Source organism: Macrosteles quadrilineatus, unplaced genomic scaffold (genome assembly GCF_028750875.1).
Source record: "Macrosteles quadrilineatus isolate MER2022 unplaced genomic scaffold, UCM_ALF_1.0 Scaffold_5__1_contigs__length_97177068, whole genome shotgun sequence".
NCBI classification, from domain to species: Eukaryota; Metazoa; Arthropoda; class Insecta; order Hemiptera; family Cicadellidae; genus Macrosteles; species Macrosteles quadrilineatus.
The window spans coordinates 62258736-62274426 of record NW_026542598.1 but is presented as its reverse complement, the minus strand read 5'-3'; the positions used below and the strand labels follow the sequence as shown (position 1 = coordinate 62274426).

Sequence of the window (15691 nt, the reverse complement as noted above, 5' to 3'; positions counted from 1 at the left end):
AACAAAGCACTGTCTGGAGATAAAGTGAGTTATGCTGTATGATTTAATAATAGCTAACGGAGAGTGCATCAGTTCGTCGAGAATTATTAACTTCACGTCCCTGGATGAATTTTAAATTTTAATTCATCATCGGAACGCCAAAGTGGAAGTAGATGAGAGACATTTACGAAACTGAACTGAAACTTTCCCCTCCCAGTGAAAGCGTTTCCGAGCTTACTCAAAGTATACGAGCGTAGTTGGCAAGAAACTAACGCATTGATTATTGAACCCAGTTGATGCCCCAAATTGATACTTTGTCCTAAGCCCTCCTCTAATACCTGCTCGCCTCTCATTACTGCATTGATGTTCCCATGGAAACCACAGTTTATACACCAGGTGCTTGTTTATACTATAAGTTGTTTGTGTAAAATGCGAAATAATTAAAAAAATATATATCAAGTCAATCGTTAGGTGGTGTATCTAAGTTTTAGCATGTGATTAATTTTAATTTGCTGTTGTACCTAACAGCTTAGCTTTTTATCAAGTGAAGAATCCAAAGTAATTTAATTGGGATTTTTTCGAAGTTTGAAAATTTGTCTACCGTATTTCAGTTGAAAACATTGGAAAGGAATTCGATTCGTAATTCATGTTTTTTTGTACGGCTCCTAGTGGGGTGTAGTAAAAAATTGTTTTGATTATTTGTAGGCTACACTTACTTTCGGTACTTAGTAAGAGCATTACATTTTTTTGCCGAACATAAAATTCAAGCTCTTTGGATGTTTATTATTCTACTCTTGTATACCTGGAACAACGGTCTACTACTCATCTAACATCATAACTATTCTATAGGTTTTACAATATCTTTTTAGTATAACTTATTTTCAACCACGGTACTAATGTTTCTAAATACCCTAATCGTCATCAGCAAATTCCTTCGTTAAGACTTGTGCCCTGAAGCCGCATCACCGACAGATTTGGCTTCATCTCATTATTTATAAGCGGTGGGTCGGCCTAGCGAATTGTCACTCTAATTTCTAATTACCCCTTCCCCCCACGGCACGGTCGTCTCTCTAGAAGTGTCTTACCTTCCATCGCAAACAACTCTTAACTTTCCAAAGATACCTTTGCAAAAACTTCTAAAGTAAAGCATCCGAGTTCCTTTATCATGCCTCTCGCCTTCAGTTGGTTATCCAGCAATTTGACTAAAATTTTAAATGTATATGTTTGCTGCAAACTTATATTTTTTTCTTTTATAACTTGCAATCGTAATATATAACGGATTTTTAAGTAGCTAAACAATTTCGCAAATGATATCACATAAATAAGGTGGAAGTGTCAATGTAATCATTTAAGGCTAAATTAAGTCCTTGCCATATTGCATGTGTTTCATGATTGATTTTAGGACATAGACAATACAAATTCCCTCAATGGTACCAATTGAGTGGTTTTTGACAAGTTGTTTTTTGTTACAGAACGCGTCAGCCCAGGCCGCACTACAAGCCGCCCAAGCTCTCTCCGGCCAAACCGACACCCAGGGCGGGCCTAACACTGTACTCAGGGTCATCATCGAACATATGATGTACCCCATCACACTAGAGGTCCTCTACCAAGTAAGTAAACACCATAACATACAAGTAACTCACCATACTGTGTCAGGGTCATATCGAACATATGATGTACCCCATCACACTAGAGGTCCTCTACCAAGTAAGTAAACACCATAACATACAAGTAACTCACCATACTGTGTCAGGGTCATATCGAACATATGATGTACCCCATCACACTAGAGGTTCTCTACCAAGTAAGTAAACATCATAGCATACAAGTAACTTACCATACTGTGTACATTTAAACACCATAGTCAATATCTTCCAGTAACACCTTATGCTCTTATTTCATTTGAAGAATTGCCAACATCCCAAATTAAAAGACCCTAATATGCAATGGACATTCTTTCATGAATAGCCTATACATATTCCCTTAAAAATATTAATAGATGCAGAGTTTTTCTAGTGGTTAGAGCGCGGGTGTTCTGATCTGAAAACTAACGTTAACATCTTGCCAGTCACCAATTAGTTGTTAGCTATAAGATACAGCTGCGGTTCGGTAGTTTCAACTTTAACCTGTAGTAGTACCACCTTTCTAGAAAACAAAAGAAATAAGATAATTTAGAACTCGTTTGTATTACGGGAGAACTGCTTTCACTAAATTAATACGAATGATTATCGTATAAGATTATATTTACACTCAACTTAAATCAAATGTCTGTACTATACAAATTCCCCTTTTAGGTTAGCACTGTGTACTCAATTTAAACATGATTTAAGGAATTGACATTTATTTAATCAAACATGATCATACTTTTATGGGATTCAGTTTTTGAAGTTGTGACGTTCTCAAATGTACAAAACCACTTCAATTAATTTTTTCTTAGGTTTTTCTCTTGTATGATGTTATGTCTGTACTAAGCCGGAATTAAAACAAATTACTGTAGGCCTACTTAATAGCATTGACATAAATAATAATGGAAAGTAACAAAAGTACCTACAAGAACAAGACTGTTGATATGTCCCCTCATCCTGTGATCATGGACAACAGTTTGGTGAATAATTGACTGTTTGGGGATTCGCAAAGTTGAAATATTCAAGCGGAGCTCCCAGATTAAGGCTTGCTGAGTCCCAGGAGAAGAGCGTCCGAACCGTCCAAATACTGCATGGACCATGAGCGTTTAGGCAGCGATGACAAAAGATATCGTCCAATTTGTACACCGTGTTTTGTTTTGGACTCACGGGAGAATTTTTGTTCTCTTCCTTTGATGTATTGTTCATCGTTTTAAATAATGGTGTTTTGACGTTGCCGATGTTGTGATGATAAAATTTGTTATTCATAACATTTTTGAGCGATTTTGTTGTTCAAATTAATAAGTAATTAACTTTGTCAGTTTCAATTTCAATATGAAGAACTACGTTTGGTTGTGACGAACATATGGTCCTCGTCGTAAAAATATTTCAGAAGATTGGATTCGGAATTTTTTTCTGCACAATCGGTGGTTTTGCTTTTTATTTCTTTCGGAATTAGTTTGTCTTGTAACCCCTACCTAGATCAATGATACAACAGAATAGCAATTATATAGTAAGACAAATATATTTTAAACATACTAAATATAGGTGATTTTCCGCAAACTTAATTAATGTTGAATATACATCCACCATAACGTAAAATTCCAATTTAGTTTTATTAAGAACTCTTAAAATATATCCTCATGATAAATCATCCCGTTATCCTGGTAGCAATTTTTTTATAACACCACTACACAAAAACATTAATAATTTAACTTTTTGGCTGTCGAAAACCTATGAAAAGCTTACCATGTATAAATATTCTATAAAAATGTGATCAATGTAAATAATTATTTACCCACTTCAAAAATCGCATTTTCTATATCCAACTGCCACTCTAACCACATCTCAGCCACAATATACCCACAACTCAACCACATTATCCTACAGTTAAAGTTTCATCGCTGCAGTAATATCACAGCTCAGACTCCACGCGCCAGTTCTAGCCTTGTTGATCTTGGAAATTACAACAAATGTTGGTGCTTATACACCCCCTCCCCCCAGTCGTTCTGTTCATTTGAGTAATCAAGTTACGGTTTTTAAGTCCCGCCGGGCAACCTACTTCTCTATTATGCATGGTTAGTCGGGTTCGCTATGTAATTGGTTATTCTACAGCAATGTATTTTATATTAGGTCGCGGTTTTATTTCTCAATGTATTACGGTTTGAATGAAGGTAAGGGATGACTTTTGTTGCAAATTGATTAGTTCTACTAATCGTTATAACTATTAGTGTAGTTATAATAATAAAATACAATATTTACATTGTATTTCACTGAGATTAACACTGGACGATTTCTATTTTACTTGACATGTGTGGACATTTTTATTCATCCTATATTTTACAATGCAATAAAATACTTAAACTGGTCCTTGCAAAATAACGTAGCAAAAAAAGCACAACAACACAGTTTTATTTGCATTTACCGATTTGGGAGGTTTGAAATAGAGACGTTTTCACATCAAATTACGGCATTCAATTAGATCCAAAGTGTTTACAGCTGTGTCTTTAGAATATGTCAAAATTATTTTTGTTGCCCTGTAACTGCACTAAGACCGTTTATTTAGCCAGGACCATTTAATACGTAAGCTCAATCTTACACGAATTACGCTCCCCAACCTTACTCTACAGTTAAGTAATTTTGTATAATATTCAGCGTCCCTTTTATAAAAATGAATCCATCTGGTAAATACATTTATTGGTTGTACTGTATGTACCTTTACGGTTAGGTTCAGTTTTGAACTATCGAAGCTCCTCTTTACCAGGAAGGCTGCTATATAGTTAGGTACTAGACTAACACTATGAGTACTCACCTACCCAGATGGCTACTACCCTTACTTAAAATTCCGTGGGAGAAAACTGGTCTAGTGGTTGTGTGCTTTGGTTTTTGAGGTCTCGGGTTCAATCCCCGTCATAGGTAATGGTTTTTATATTTTAATCATTTCACGACCCTGTATGCCTGAAGTGTTTGTAAAACGGTTCCGCAACCACTTTAGGTTCTAGCGTCCTAAAGTGTGAAGGAAGGACACTAAAAAGCATCACAAGTGTTTTAAAAGTAACATTTTCTCTATACTCAGTTCCTATACAGTTTCCCCATCGATCGTCGGCCTACAGACAGTGAGATACAGGGCGGGGTAAGGCAGAAGCAGAATGCCGACCGTTCCGACGGCATCACCTGTTATTAATTATTTCCAGACTGTCAGGACGGGAGATTCCCCCAGCTCCAGACTAATACCTGCCTTCCCCCCTCCCCCCTCACAGCCTCTATGATATCAAATGTATAACCTGCTGACATGTCCGAATATTGTGAAACACTCATTGGTTATTCATCGTAAATTTTAGCGCAAGGGTGTGGAGTTTATAGTTTGGTTGGAAAATTCGCCCTCGTTGATTAAAGATATATTAAATCAGTTGTTTGTTAAGTTAATGTATCCGTGTGTTGGTATATTTGTGTATTTTGACGACGGCATCATGTTCAAATAATTTTAGACGACAAGGCTTGAAAATGAAACGTCTGTTTAGAAACTATTCGCCTGAGACTATACTAGGATTGACGACGTACGTAATCTTATTTTATATTGTCTTAAATCAATCTTGGAGGCAATGCTGAATAAAATATTAAATCCACCCTTTTGATCTGTTTCGTCGTTTATTATTTTACAAAAAAAATGAATTAATTGTATCTAATTATGTTAGACAATTACAACGGTATACAAATAAACGAAGTTGTTAAATTACGATATACAGGTGGGTACAACATAAATATTATGCACATCAACCGATTTTTACTAATAATAACTTCAAATATAGAGGTTAAAATAAAGTTAAACACTCCTATGCAAGCATTAAACTGTATAGTTCATGCCTTTTACTAAAGATGCAAGTTTGGAAGAATTTTTACGTAAATACGTTGTAACGAAAACATCTCTGAATATTTCGAATAATTGAAATGATATTCAAACAATTCACTATGTTTTTAACGTGAATAATATTTTGTTTCAATGTTATGAGGTAGAAAATGTAGTCAGTTTCTAAATTCATCGTTGTTAATCGTATGTCTCCATCATACACATCTTAATGTATTTTATAAAGCTGTTTAAAAACGTAAAAAAATAGTTTTAGTACATCATATCATCTATCAGTGCATTGAAATTCTCAATTTACTGCATATTTCCCTTGCGCAGTTTCCTGCAACTAAATATTTTCTCGTTTGTACGATATAAACGTCTATTTAAAGACATTTAAGCGCATTGTCATGCTATGAGTTAAAAATTACACAAAATATTCATAAAGCCTCCAAAGTTTTTACTGTGTGATAGGATCTACAGCTTTGATACATCTCCAAAATGTAAAGTAACTTCTAAACCCATGATAAAATCTGACTCGCATATAATCCCCGGTTGGTAATCTTGTTTTATAAATATTGCAACAGTTAAACACACACCAAAATCTCTATAGCCGTTTCAAAGCGTTTTCATACTGACAAGCTTAACCGTAGCCAGACATTTGAGCTAAACTCGGCTTTGTTTTTTTTTTTATTGACGTTACACTTTGTTTGTTAATTAAACTTAACATGGCTTAAACAAAGCCCCTTTGACACCATAGTGTAGTGATGTCAAAATAACATTACCTTCTTTTTTTGTGCATGTGTTTGTTATTTCCATGTGGGTGTTTATTTTAATAGAATGTGATCGTTTGTAATTTTCCTTAAAAATATTTTATTCATTCTGTTTTCCCCTACTATATTCTGTTAACCTGTTAATACTTTGAAATTATTTTTTTACTATTTATTTATACAAATATTTTTATTTTATTTATAAACATATTAGAGTCATAATTTGTTTCCTCAACTACAATACGTTTCCTAATTAAATCCAATAAATGGTTTTATCAAAATTTAACGTTTGATTTTAAATCAACAAATAGCTTAACAGAACTAAAAACACGTTAATTTAATCAAAGCTTCTTATCGGCTTTTATTCCCAAAATAAATTACTTAAACATGATTTTCCAATCCCCAAAACATGATCAAATTTATCTCCTATTAATCTTTCATCCTAATATAGTAATAGGTGAAATGAAACATTAATAGTTTAGTCATTCTTAATTCCTTGCTAAATACCTTCTTCGTAAATATATTCTTTCCGTGTACCTTCTGAATACCTTTGCACCAAAAAGTCGTTCAAAACCTATCAGATCAGTAGTTTATTTAATTACGTCAGAAAACAAGAGAATATATTAATCCCCTTAATGTGAAAAAATTAGTTTTTCACAATTTCCCATAAAAAACAGCCTATTAACTTGTGTTCGTATCCACGCATACAGTAGTTGTGCAGGAAATTGACCGTCAATAAGACTCTCAACAGTCAACTTATTGATCTCAGCTTCAAGTCAGTAGAGCGAGAGGCAACTAGTTGCTTCAGCATCGCCGGCCACTAAGCTCCATTAATGGGTAACAAACAGAGAAAAACCGACGCCGGACGATAATTCCCCTTAACTCTTTAACGTGGACTTGTTGACTTACGAACCTCGAGGCATATTTTACATTATAATCCGTCTGTTCGACTTCCAGTTTAGTTTCAGAGCTCAACTTTCCTGTTTCTCTTTTAATTCCACACTTTTCAAACAATCCACTTTAGGCAGTTTAATGTGGAACGAATTTCATTTTTGCAAATCAAATTTCTTTGAAGCGGCTTTTTGAAATTGCTTTCATCTTGTCGGAGTTGTTACGGGTTTGGTACGGTTCTAAGCTGAAGACTGTTGCTATAAATTATAACACTTACCTAAAGAGTAGTGTAAATTTATAAATACCGTCCAAGCTCAATAAATAAAATTCTTTAGACGTATCCAAGTCTTGAATAAAAAGTTTTAAACTAACAATACGACTCTATAATATTAATTCCGCTCTGTACAAGCCAGTAAAAAATATCCCATGTACGTAAAACCTGCTACATTTTTACTTCCATATTAAACTACATCAAATTTTTTTTTTAATTACCTCAGAGTATGGTTTATTTTCCAAGCCACTTTCTAAATATTGAAGATACATCGTAAAGGTGTCTATTATATCTGTAATTTGAGAATAGTACAATGTTTTAACTATTTATTCACGAAGTTACAGTTAAGGTTTATACAGTTAAACGGGATCAGTTACGCGTGTTCAGGAAAGCCTTTTCAGATTTTTAAGTCTTGAAAATTAAAGGTATACAGCACAATTTTATATTTCACTAAAACACTTAGTCTGTATACAACTTTTGAAATATATAACCTATTATTGCGTGGATATATTACAAACTATTGCTACATCAAAATTTAACCTGCATTTAAAGTGTTTACCTCTCAAATGAAGCTATTGACGAAACGCAAACAAGACAGATAAGAAGCGGACTGTGGACCTAAAGCAAGGGGTTTGTGGGGGATTATTCAAGGGGACGGCGGATAGAGAGATATTCACGGCCCGCCAACCAGACGCTACTTCCTATACTTGACAGCACTTCTCTGCTATCGTGAATATTTGTAAGGAATAACCTTACTTCTGGTTCATTGGAGGCTTCACGTCATTTCTAAATTCAAACATATCGCAGTGTTTTCGTGGATATAAGTGTTTATTGTTGCGAAAAGGTTGTTTATTTACGTCGGTTTTTGTAATCGTGTATAGTTGACTCAATTGTGTACATTCAATTGATTTTTTGAGACATCGAAACAAAGTTAGGTCCGTAATTTTAAATTGCATTATTGTGGTGGGAGTGTAAAATAAAATAAGATGATATATGTATTTTTTTTAGATTAGTTGTTTCTTTAAACCAAGACTTCATTATAGCTAATGAAAACGAACAGCTGGGTCAGGTATATAATCGATCGAAGCTACAGACGGGTAAAACCCGGACCTAGTTATGTGAGTTGGCAATATGTAATGTTAAATTCATCTGCAAGGTGGTACAGTAATTACTAAACATTTATGTTTCATGAAAATGGATGTTTAACTCTCATTTGAGAAACCCGATATTTAAAATCATGGGTGGCTGTACCTTCAGTTTAACAACATCAAGCCGAGATCCAAATTCATAACAGTGGTACGAATCTGTTGGGGTCCCCAAAACCTTTAACATTTCAAGTAAGCTACGCTCAAAAATGTTCAACAATCACCTAAATCTCTCCCATTTCAAACTCCACAGCAAAACTAGAACAACAAGTTAAGACAATAAAGGGAACAGCCAACAGTTGGCGGGGAGGTCCACGTAAATAGTACATCACGGTAGGTAAGGGGGGGAGGGGGGTCGCTTTAAACATTAACTCGGCATCATGCGCCATGAACGCTGGAGAAATACTAAACTTGTAAGAAACTCAGCCATAAAGCCAGCTGATAATGATAAAACAGGTGTTTGGCTTTTATCGAAACCGCGCGCTGGTTAAGGCGCATTTATTATTTACACGGCCATAACCGAGAACTTTGTTAATCTTGAGTTTATGTGAGCACCTTATAAAGTTAGTCAGTCCCTCACAGACATTCTTGCCTAACGACCAAATGAACAGTAAAAACCGTTTCAATATTAAATGGTTTACCGCCCGTTTCATTACTCGATTTATTGTGATTGGGTTTAATGGTGGAACTTATTGTCTGAAATTTCATACGACTTTACAACGTGGATTGGATAGTTACGTTTTATACGATGGAATTTAAACTATGTAATTGGTTCGTGTTATCAATGTGTTGTTGGAATTTATGAGATCAAATTTATTCACTAATAATGTGGAAGTTAATCCTCTCTAGAATATACATAACTTGATTTTCAACTGCTATTTTTAGCAATCCCCCATTTTATCAATTACATGTACACGTCCTGACATTTTGTAGGAACGATTGTTCTCTGTTCCCCAAACATATCCTGTACCCTGAAAATCCATATGTTCCAAATATTTTACTCAAAGCTATAACATAACCATTTTAACTGTTCCCATCGCTGAAATCACCTTTAATTATGTACACTCATTAGTTATGTTATTTAGTTAATAATAAAATTTATGTTTTCCCCTTTTAAAATAAACCATTTTAAAAGGGGAAAAACATAATGTTTTTACTGTGTGAAAACATAGTAGTTTTTATTTAAATCGTGTAATAATATTTTCATGTTTCAAATCTATGAATTTTAAATAGTTCAAATAGCTCAGGCCAATGTTGTGCCCAAATACCTTGTTTTTCATTCAACTTCATAGTGACGATATACATTTATTCGTTTTTTCCATACTATCACTAAAACAAAATTGTACAACCTGTAACCTTGAGTGAATTCAGAATAAAGTGAATAACTGCGATTAAAAAATGTTTAACCGTGTAATCTTCCAATCGATGCACGATATTTATTTATGGATACTTCTACTACATCAACATTTTGAATGTGTAACATGTGTATGTATGGTTCAAGGATTATATTGAACGGGTTCGTTCTTACAGAACTCTTACACTCTCACACCACTACACACTTGTAGAACTCTTACACTCTCACACCACTACACACTTACAGAACTCTTACACTCTCACACCACTACACACAACACACCAAGCGTCCCCCATACGAGGCATTCCAGTCTCCTCATTATTATTTCTACTCCACTCCCCTAAAGGGTTCTAATTACTTTAGAAGTACACTTGTAACGTCTCTCAATGCAAGTTATACTGTGTTTACCGCGAGCTAAATGCTGTGAGGTGGAAATGTAACATGTGTTTAAATGAGATTTTAAAGAAAATGAGTAATTTTAAAATGTTAAGAAGTAAGTTACAACTCGTTTTCATTCATGCTTTTTAGGGTAAAACTTGAATGTGAAGTTGAAAACTCTAACAATCGTAGGAAAAAATGTAATTTTAATTAAGATCGTGTATCCTTTTATTTTCTCTCACAAGTGACCAGTTGTTATTGATTTTAATTGACAATTCGTTACTTAAGAAATCTTTGTTTAAAATTCATGGTTCAGCGTTGGTTCAAGTTGTAAATACAATTAGAATATGGTACATTTAAAGTTTCCCTGCCTCCATAAAAAAGCTTACTCAAACGCAAGTCCATAACTCCGTATCTTTACACGAAAATCAAACATATTGTATCTTCAACCCATGAGATATTTGTCACTGTTGCCTACAAACTAAAGGAAGGGATAGAGGATGAGTAGGTGTGTGAGAAAGACCAAGTAATGATTATAAGTGACAGAGAGCGTAATGGCCGTCTAGGGAGGATCGCTAACTTTTATATCATCTCTGATACGGAGAAATAGAAGACCGAGGTCAGCTACGAGTGTGCTCATAAATGTCGTATCTGGCAATTATAGAATCATCAGGTAGTCATCGGAACTTGCAAGGCCATTAGAAGATAAATTCACCCATTAAGACTCTAAACGTTGGAAGCAGAAATATGTTAAGATGCGAACAGAACTCGAATACAATAGTATACATTTTGAAAACACGTTTATTATGTTTCATATAAATAGTTTATTATGGTTAATATAAATTTGTAGTAAATACAAAGCTGTCATCTTGAGTACTATTAATCAATTCAAACAACTCGTCCAGCATATAAGTCTTTGTTCTAACTCTCTCGGTGTTCATCCAAGGTCCCCGTCGATATCCAAATACATGAGGTAAACCTTTCATAAATAAATATAACGATCGCACTCTATTCTTACAAAAAAAACTACAATGATCAAAACTTATTTATATGCGGTTGATTTCTTTACATAAATTTGATAATGCTATAAAATGTACAGATATTGTTGAAATATCACTTAGAACAGTTTTTTTGAAACTAAGTTTCATGGTTTAGTTTTCTTCTATTATCAATAGTGATGTAAAAAACTGTCCTCTACACTAGATATACATAACTTCTTGATCAGCATTGTACGTGTTATTAAATTTACGGAAAGTAAACAAAAGAAACGTCTTATAACACTTAAAACATCATCATCATCATTTATTGATTTTTCCCTCAAGGGGTACATAAAAAAATGCATTTCCAAAATCAATTACATGAAAAAAAAACAAAGGTTGGTACATTAGCTTTACTAATATCTACGTAAATAATATATTTAAAACACATATTTACGCTTAAACTTTTACTGTCAATAAATTGTCGATCAATTATCATCAGACCCAATAGGCGAATGACGATAAGTCAATATCGATATAATAATCAATATAATGACAATAAGTCATTAGCCTATTGGGTCTGATGATGTTTATAGTGTCCAATCGAAATCTATCACCACTTACCATCTTTTTTGTATATTTACCGTCTTGTGAGTAACAGTATAAGCGTAAATATGTGTTTTAAGTGTTATAAGACGTTTCTTTTATTTACTTTCAGTAGCTATAAAGAAAGAACCACGTTATTTTTTCACATTCTCATTCCATAGAGATACCCATAGTCAGTGTAAGACCAGCTACAAATAAATCACAAATGACGTTTTCGTATGTGAATACATTATTCTACTTGATTGTAGATAATACAGTCGGTACAACACCAAACTGCGGGACTCGGAGCAATAAGGAGTTCTCAGCTACTGTGACTTTATCTCATTACTCCAAACGGTCCCCAGCCTACCATGAGTCCAACTTTTCAGACACTCGGTGCCTCGCCTTGCCCCGACCTACCCTTGTATAAGTGTTGGCTAATGAAAATTAATTATAATAGGCTAATTAAACTCGCAGTAGGAAAATAAATGTGTGTCATTAGATTGCCAATAAATCATGCTTCCTAACAAAAGGTCAACTTAAGTAACAAGACAAGGGTTATTGTTCCCTAACTAAAAATGTCATTGGCATAGAGATAGACACAAAACATTGTGTATTCACGTAATACGTAAAATTATCCTAGCCTCATAGTTTTGGGTCTTTTGAGATAACTTGATTGTTGTCAAACTGGAATCTTTTAAGGTGAGGAAGGATAACCGTAGTTCTTTCTCCAATTGAAAAAAATAAATCATAAAATTCCAAAAATAAATATAGGAAAATTATTTAAAATATTATACGTAATCAATGTTGCCTACGGTTGTGTAATATTTATATCCGTCTCGATGATAATACAGTATTTACATAGCTCTCATCCTTTTTATTATATTTTCTTTGCACATAGATAACATATTTACAATTTTGCAACAATCAATGCCCAAAGAAATCATCATTTTATCGGAGAAAGAAGTAAAATGTACTCAATAACATATCGCGAACACTGATAGACGACCGGTTGGGGAGCCACAAATAATCCGTATGAAAATATGGAGCACCAGTCATTTAGTGGCGTATGGATAAATATAGGCCCTGGATGGGGCATAAACAGCAACGTGCTCGTAAGTCTGTCGGACAGAAGGGTAGTGGGGGGTGGAAGGGGTAGAGAGTAGAGGGCAGGTGACAATATATCTCTATCTTGACACTCGGTCGCTTGGGAATCGTCAATATCATACGCTTTGTTTCTTTCCCCCATTGAAATCCTGCGTTCTCTTAGAGGAGCTGAGTGTTTTAACAAGAGGCAAAATATGCAAGGGGAGTTTGAGGGAGGTGGGCTAAATAAAGTCGCATATTGATACGTCAACGGTGGAATGATGTAGAGTTGTTTTCGAAATGTTTAAGGACATTGATTTGGATTGGATGGTTTCGTATTTTATATTTCTTCGATGTTCTGATTGAAAAATAATTGATTGTTGTGTATATCAACTGTTGATAAAATAGGTGAACAATTAATAGACCTATAATTTTATATCCAACAATTATACTACAAAACAATACTTTTTTAGTTTAAAAATTTTCACTGCATTCATGTGTGTATAATTTTAGTGCTAAAATACCGTGGTAGTAATAGTTTTTTAAACGTTATTTGTCAATGTTTATTTCACTGAGTGATGTGAAGAAGAAACCATGTAATCGTTAAATTAATTTACTGTAAAAAAAGATTAGCTCGATCACCTATTTCATTTATGGACTTCTAATAGTGCGAATGTTGTGAGAAAACTGAATTGAAATACTTTACTTTTTGCTGTATTTAATTTTTTCTGCGGAAATCACTTTTACCTTAGACTAATGCTTCACCCATCATGATTGTTTCCTTACATTTTTTCCAAGGGATATAAGAATTTCCTCAAGTCATCCTATATTTGTTGTTAGCCCTGTTTTATTAGGCCTATTCATAGATTCAAAACAAACACAATGTTCATTCGAATTAGTGATTCGAGGTTAATACTAATCGTTTCCGCTACAAAAAATAGTCTGAAAGTGTTATCTCTTCACAATAAACTTCCCTCTCACAAGGTCGAATAAATATTTCACCCCGGCAATATTTTACACAAAGCTATAACATTACCATAACTGTTCCCATTGCTGGAATCACCTGTAAAATCGCAGAACTCCATGTTAATTCAGTCGCCATTAACACCTTAACCCCTTCTTTAATTTGTCTTTGTCGTAACTTTTGTTATTTTTCATCCAGTCATGAATACGCAACAGCGAGTGGTTAAACAATTAAAAGGAGTTCGCGGCCTTTACACGCCTCTGGGGAACACTTTTCTTAATATTTTCTCCATCAAAACAGGAGATTTATTTTCCTTTAGCTTAAAACCTCCCCTGTGGTCCGCTAAGACTGAGGTCGGGTAGCCATTAAAAGCTTCCCCCATCCCCTTCATCTACCTTAGGCACAACCACGCTCTGCTACCATTACGTTTTGCCATTTATTGGTTACGCTGAACTAAATCTGCGACGATACAACCTTCTCAACTACCTTGAGTACTGAAAGGTATACTTTCGTCTGAAATAGCTTGGTGTTTCTCTGCGATTTTTATAATTTGTGGTTTTATTGATTATAAAAATACACATGATGTGAGGGATAGTAAGTTTTTGCATCTTTGTGAAGCCTTTTCTAGAAAATGTTCAATATTATGCATTTGTTACCAACACTTTGTGGATTTCTCAACGGTTTTAATCTAGTTGTATTTTTATGGAATTGTTAACAGCAAATAGTATTTTCGATTATTAAATGCTAAAATAATTATTTTGTAAGTGTTTTGCAGTCCGTTTTAGAAACTTAAACAATTAGGAGGACATAAGTTTGAATTCCCTGTGTAAAATTAGTTTGTATTTACTTTGCAGTTTGTGATAAACAATTACTTGATGGGGGCTGTACAAGTTTTCATAAGGCAATTAATTTGACGAAAAAATATTGTTCCCATTGAGCTCATTAAAATGTAAACCTTGCCAATAACTACAAAGTTTACTACAAACATCAATATATACATCTGTCAATTTTATAATAATTTTATAAACTCGCCTCCAGTGTTAGTTCCTTACAACATCAACACAACTTTCACTCCCCAAACTCACACAGGTTCACTTCCCTGATAACTGGATAATTCCCTATTTAGCAGTATCCTGTTATCCTGTTGTATAGAAAGTGTGTGTAGGAGATAGACAGACACAATACAATACAAGGATGTTCACTCGGCGTAGTCACATTTGATAACATTTAAACGTCACTTGTCGCTAAATTAGACGAGATGAATTGTTGAGTCGGAGTTTGTTTGTAAGTCTTCACTCAACACAATCCATTACCTTTTGGCTGGCGCTCATCAGGGACGGGGGATTAAGAGGGAAATTTGATCACAACATTGGCCCAGAGATTAATCTCCCTTGTTCATCTGGGGTTTGTAAATTTACTCTTTGGAGGTATTCTGTTTTTAGAGGATTTCTATAATCGGGGAAAGTTTTTTCTGGTTTAATTTCTTTTGATATAACCCTAATTATGGTTCTACAAGCTAAGATATGACATTTTTCAAGTTTACAGAAAGTTAAAAAGAATTTTTTATGGGTATATGTGCATTTTTTATACTTTTCAAATATAGTGTATTAGTCACATCCTTTACTGGCTAGATAGCTGAGTAGCTATTATAGTACTCATCTAACAATCAAGATTGCCGGTTCGATTCTGAGAAAAGTCAGTAGTTTTTTAATGTTTTGAAACTGGACCTAGTTGTTCCTGATTATTGGGCTAATAAATGATCCTGGCTAACGAAACAGTTGATCCTCCTAGTCAGTGACAACATTGACATGGATCATCTAGCTCA

At 34.3% G+C, this 15691-nt stretch overlaps 1 protein-coding gene across 10 annotated transcripts in view; it reads left to right on the top strand.

Moving 5' to 3' along the window:
- LOC128995177 (polypyrimidine tract-binding protein 2-like) overlaps positions 1 to 15691 on the top strand; it is a 533132-nt gene that overhangs the window by 491959 nt on the left and 25482 nt on the right. For 9 of the 10 annotated variants that reach the window (XM_054420103.1, XM_054420106.1, XM_054420108.1 and 6 more), the window contains one exon: positions 1452 to 1589. In XM_054420103.1, the coding sequence (XP_054276078.1) occupies positions 1452 to 1589 (138 nt within the window). Of the gene's footprint in view, positions 1 to 1451; positions 1590 to 1771; positions 1784 to 15691 lie in introns of all 10 variants that reach the window. The other variant, XM_054420102.1, reaches the window with a different exon arrangement.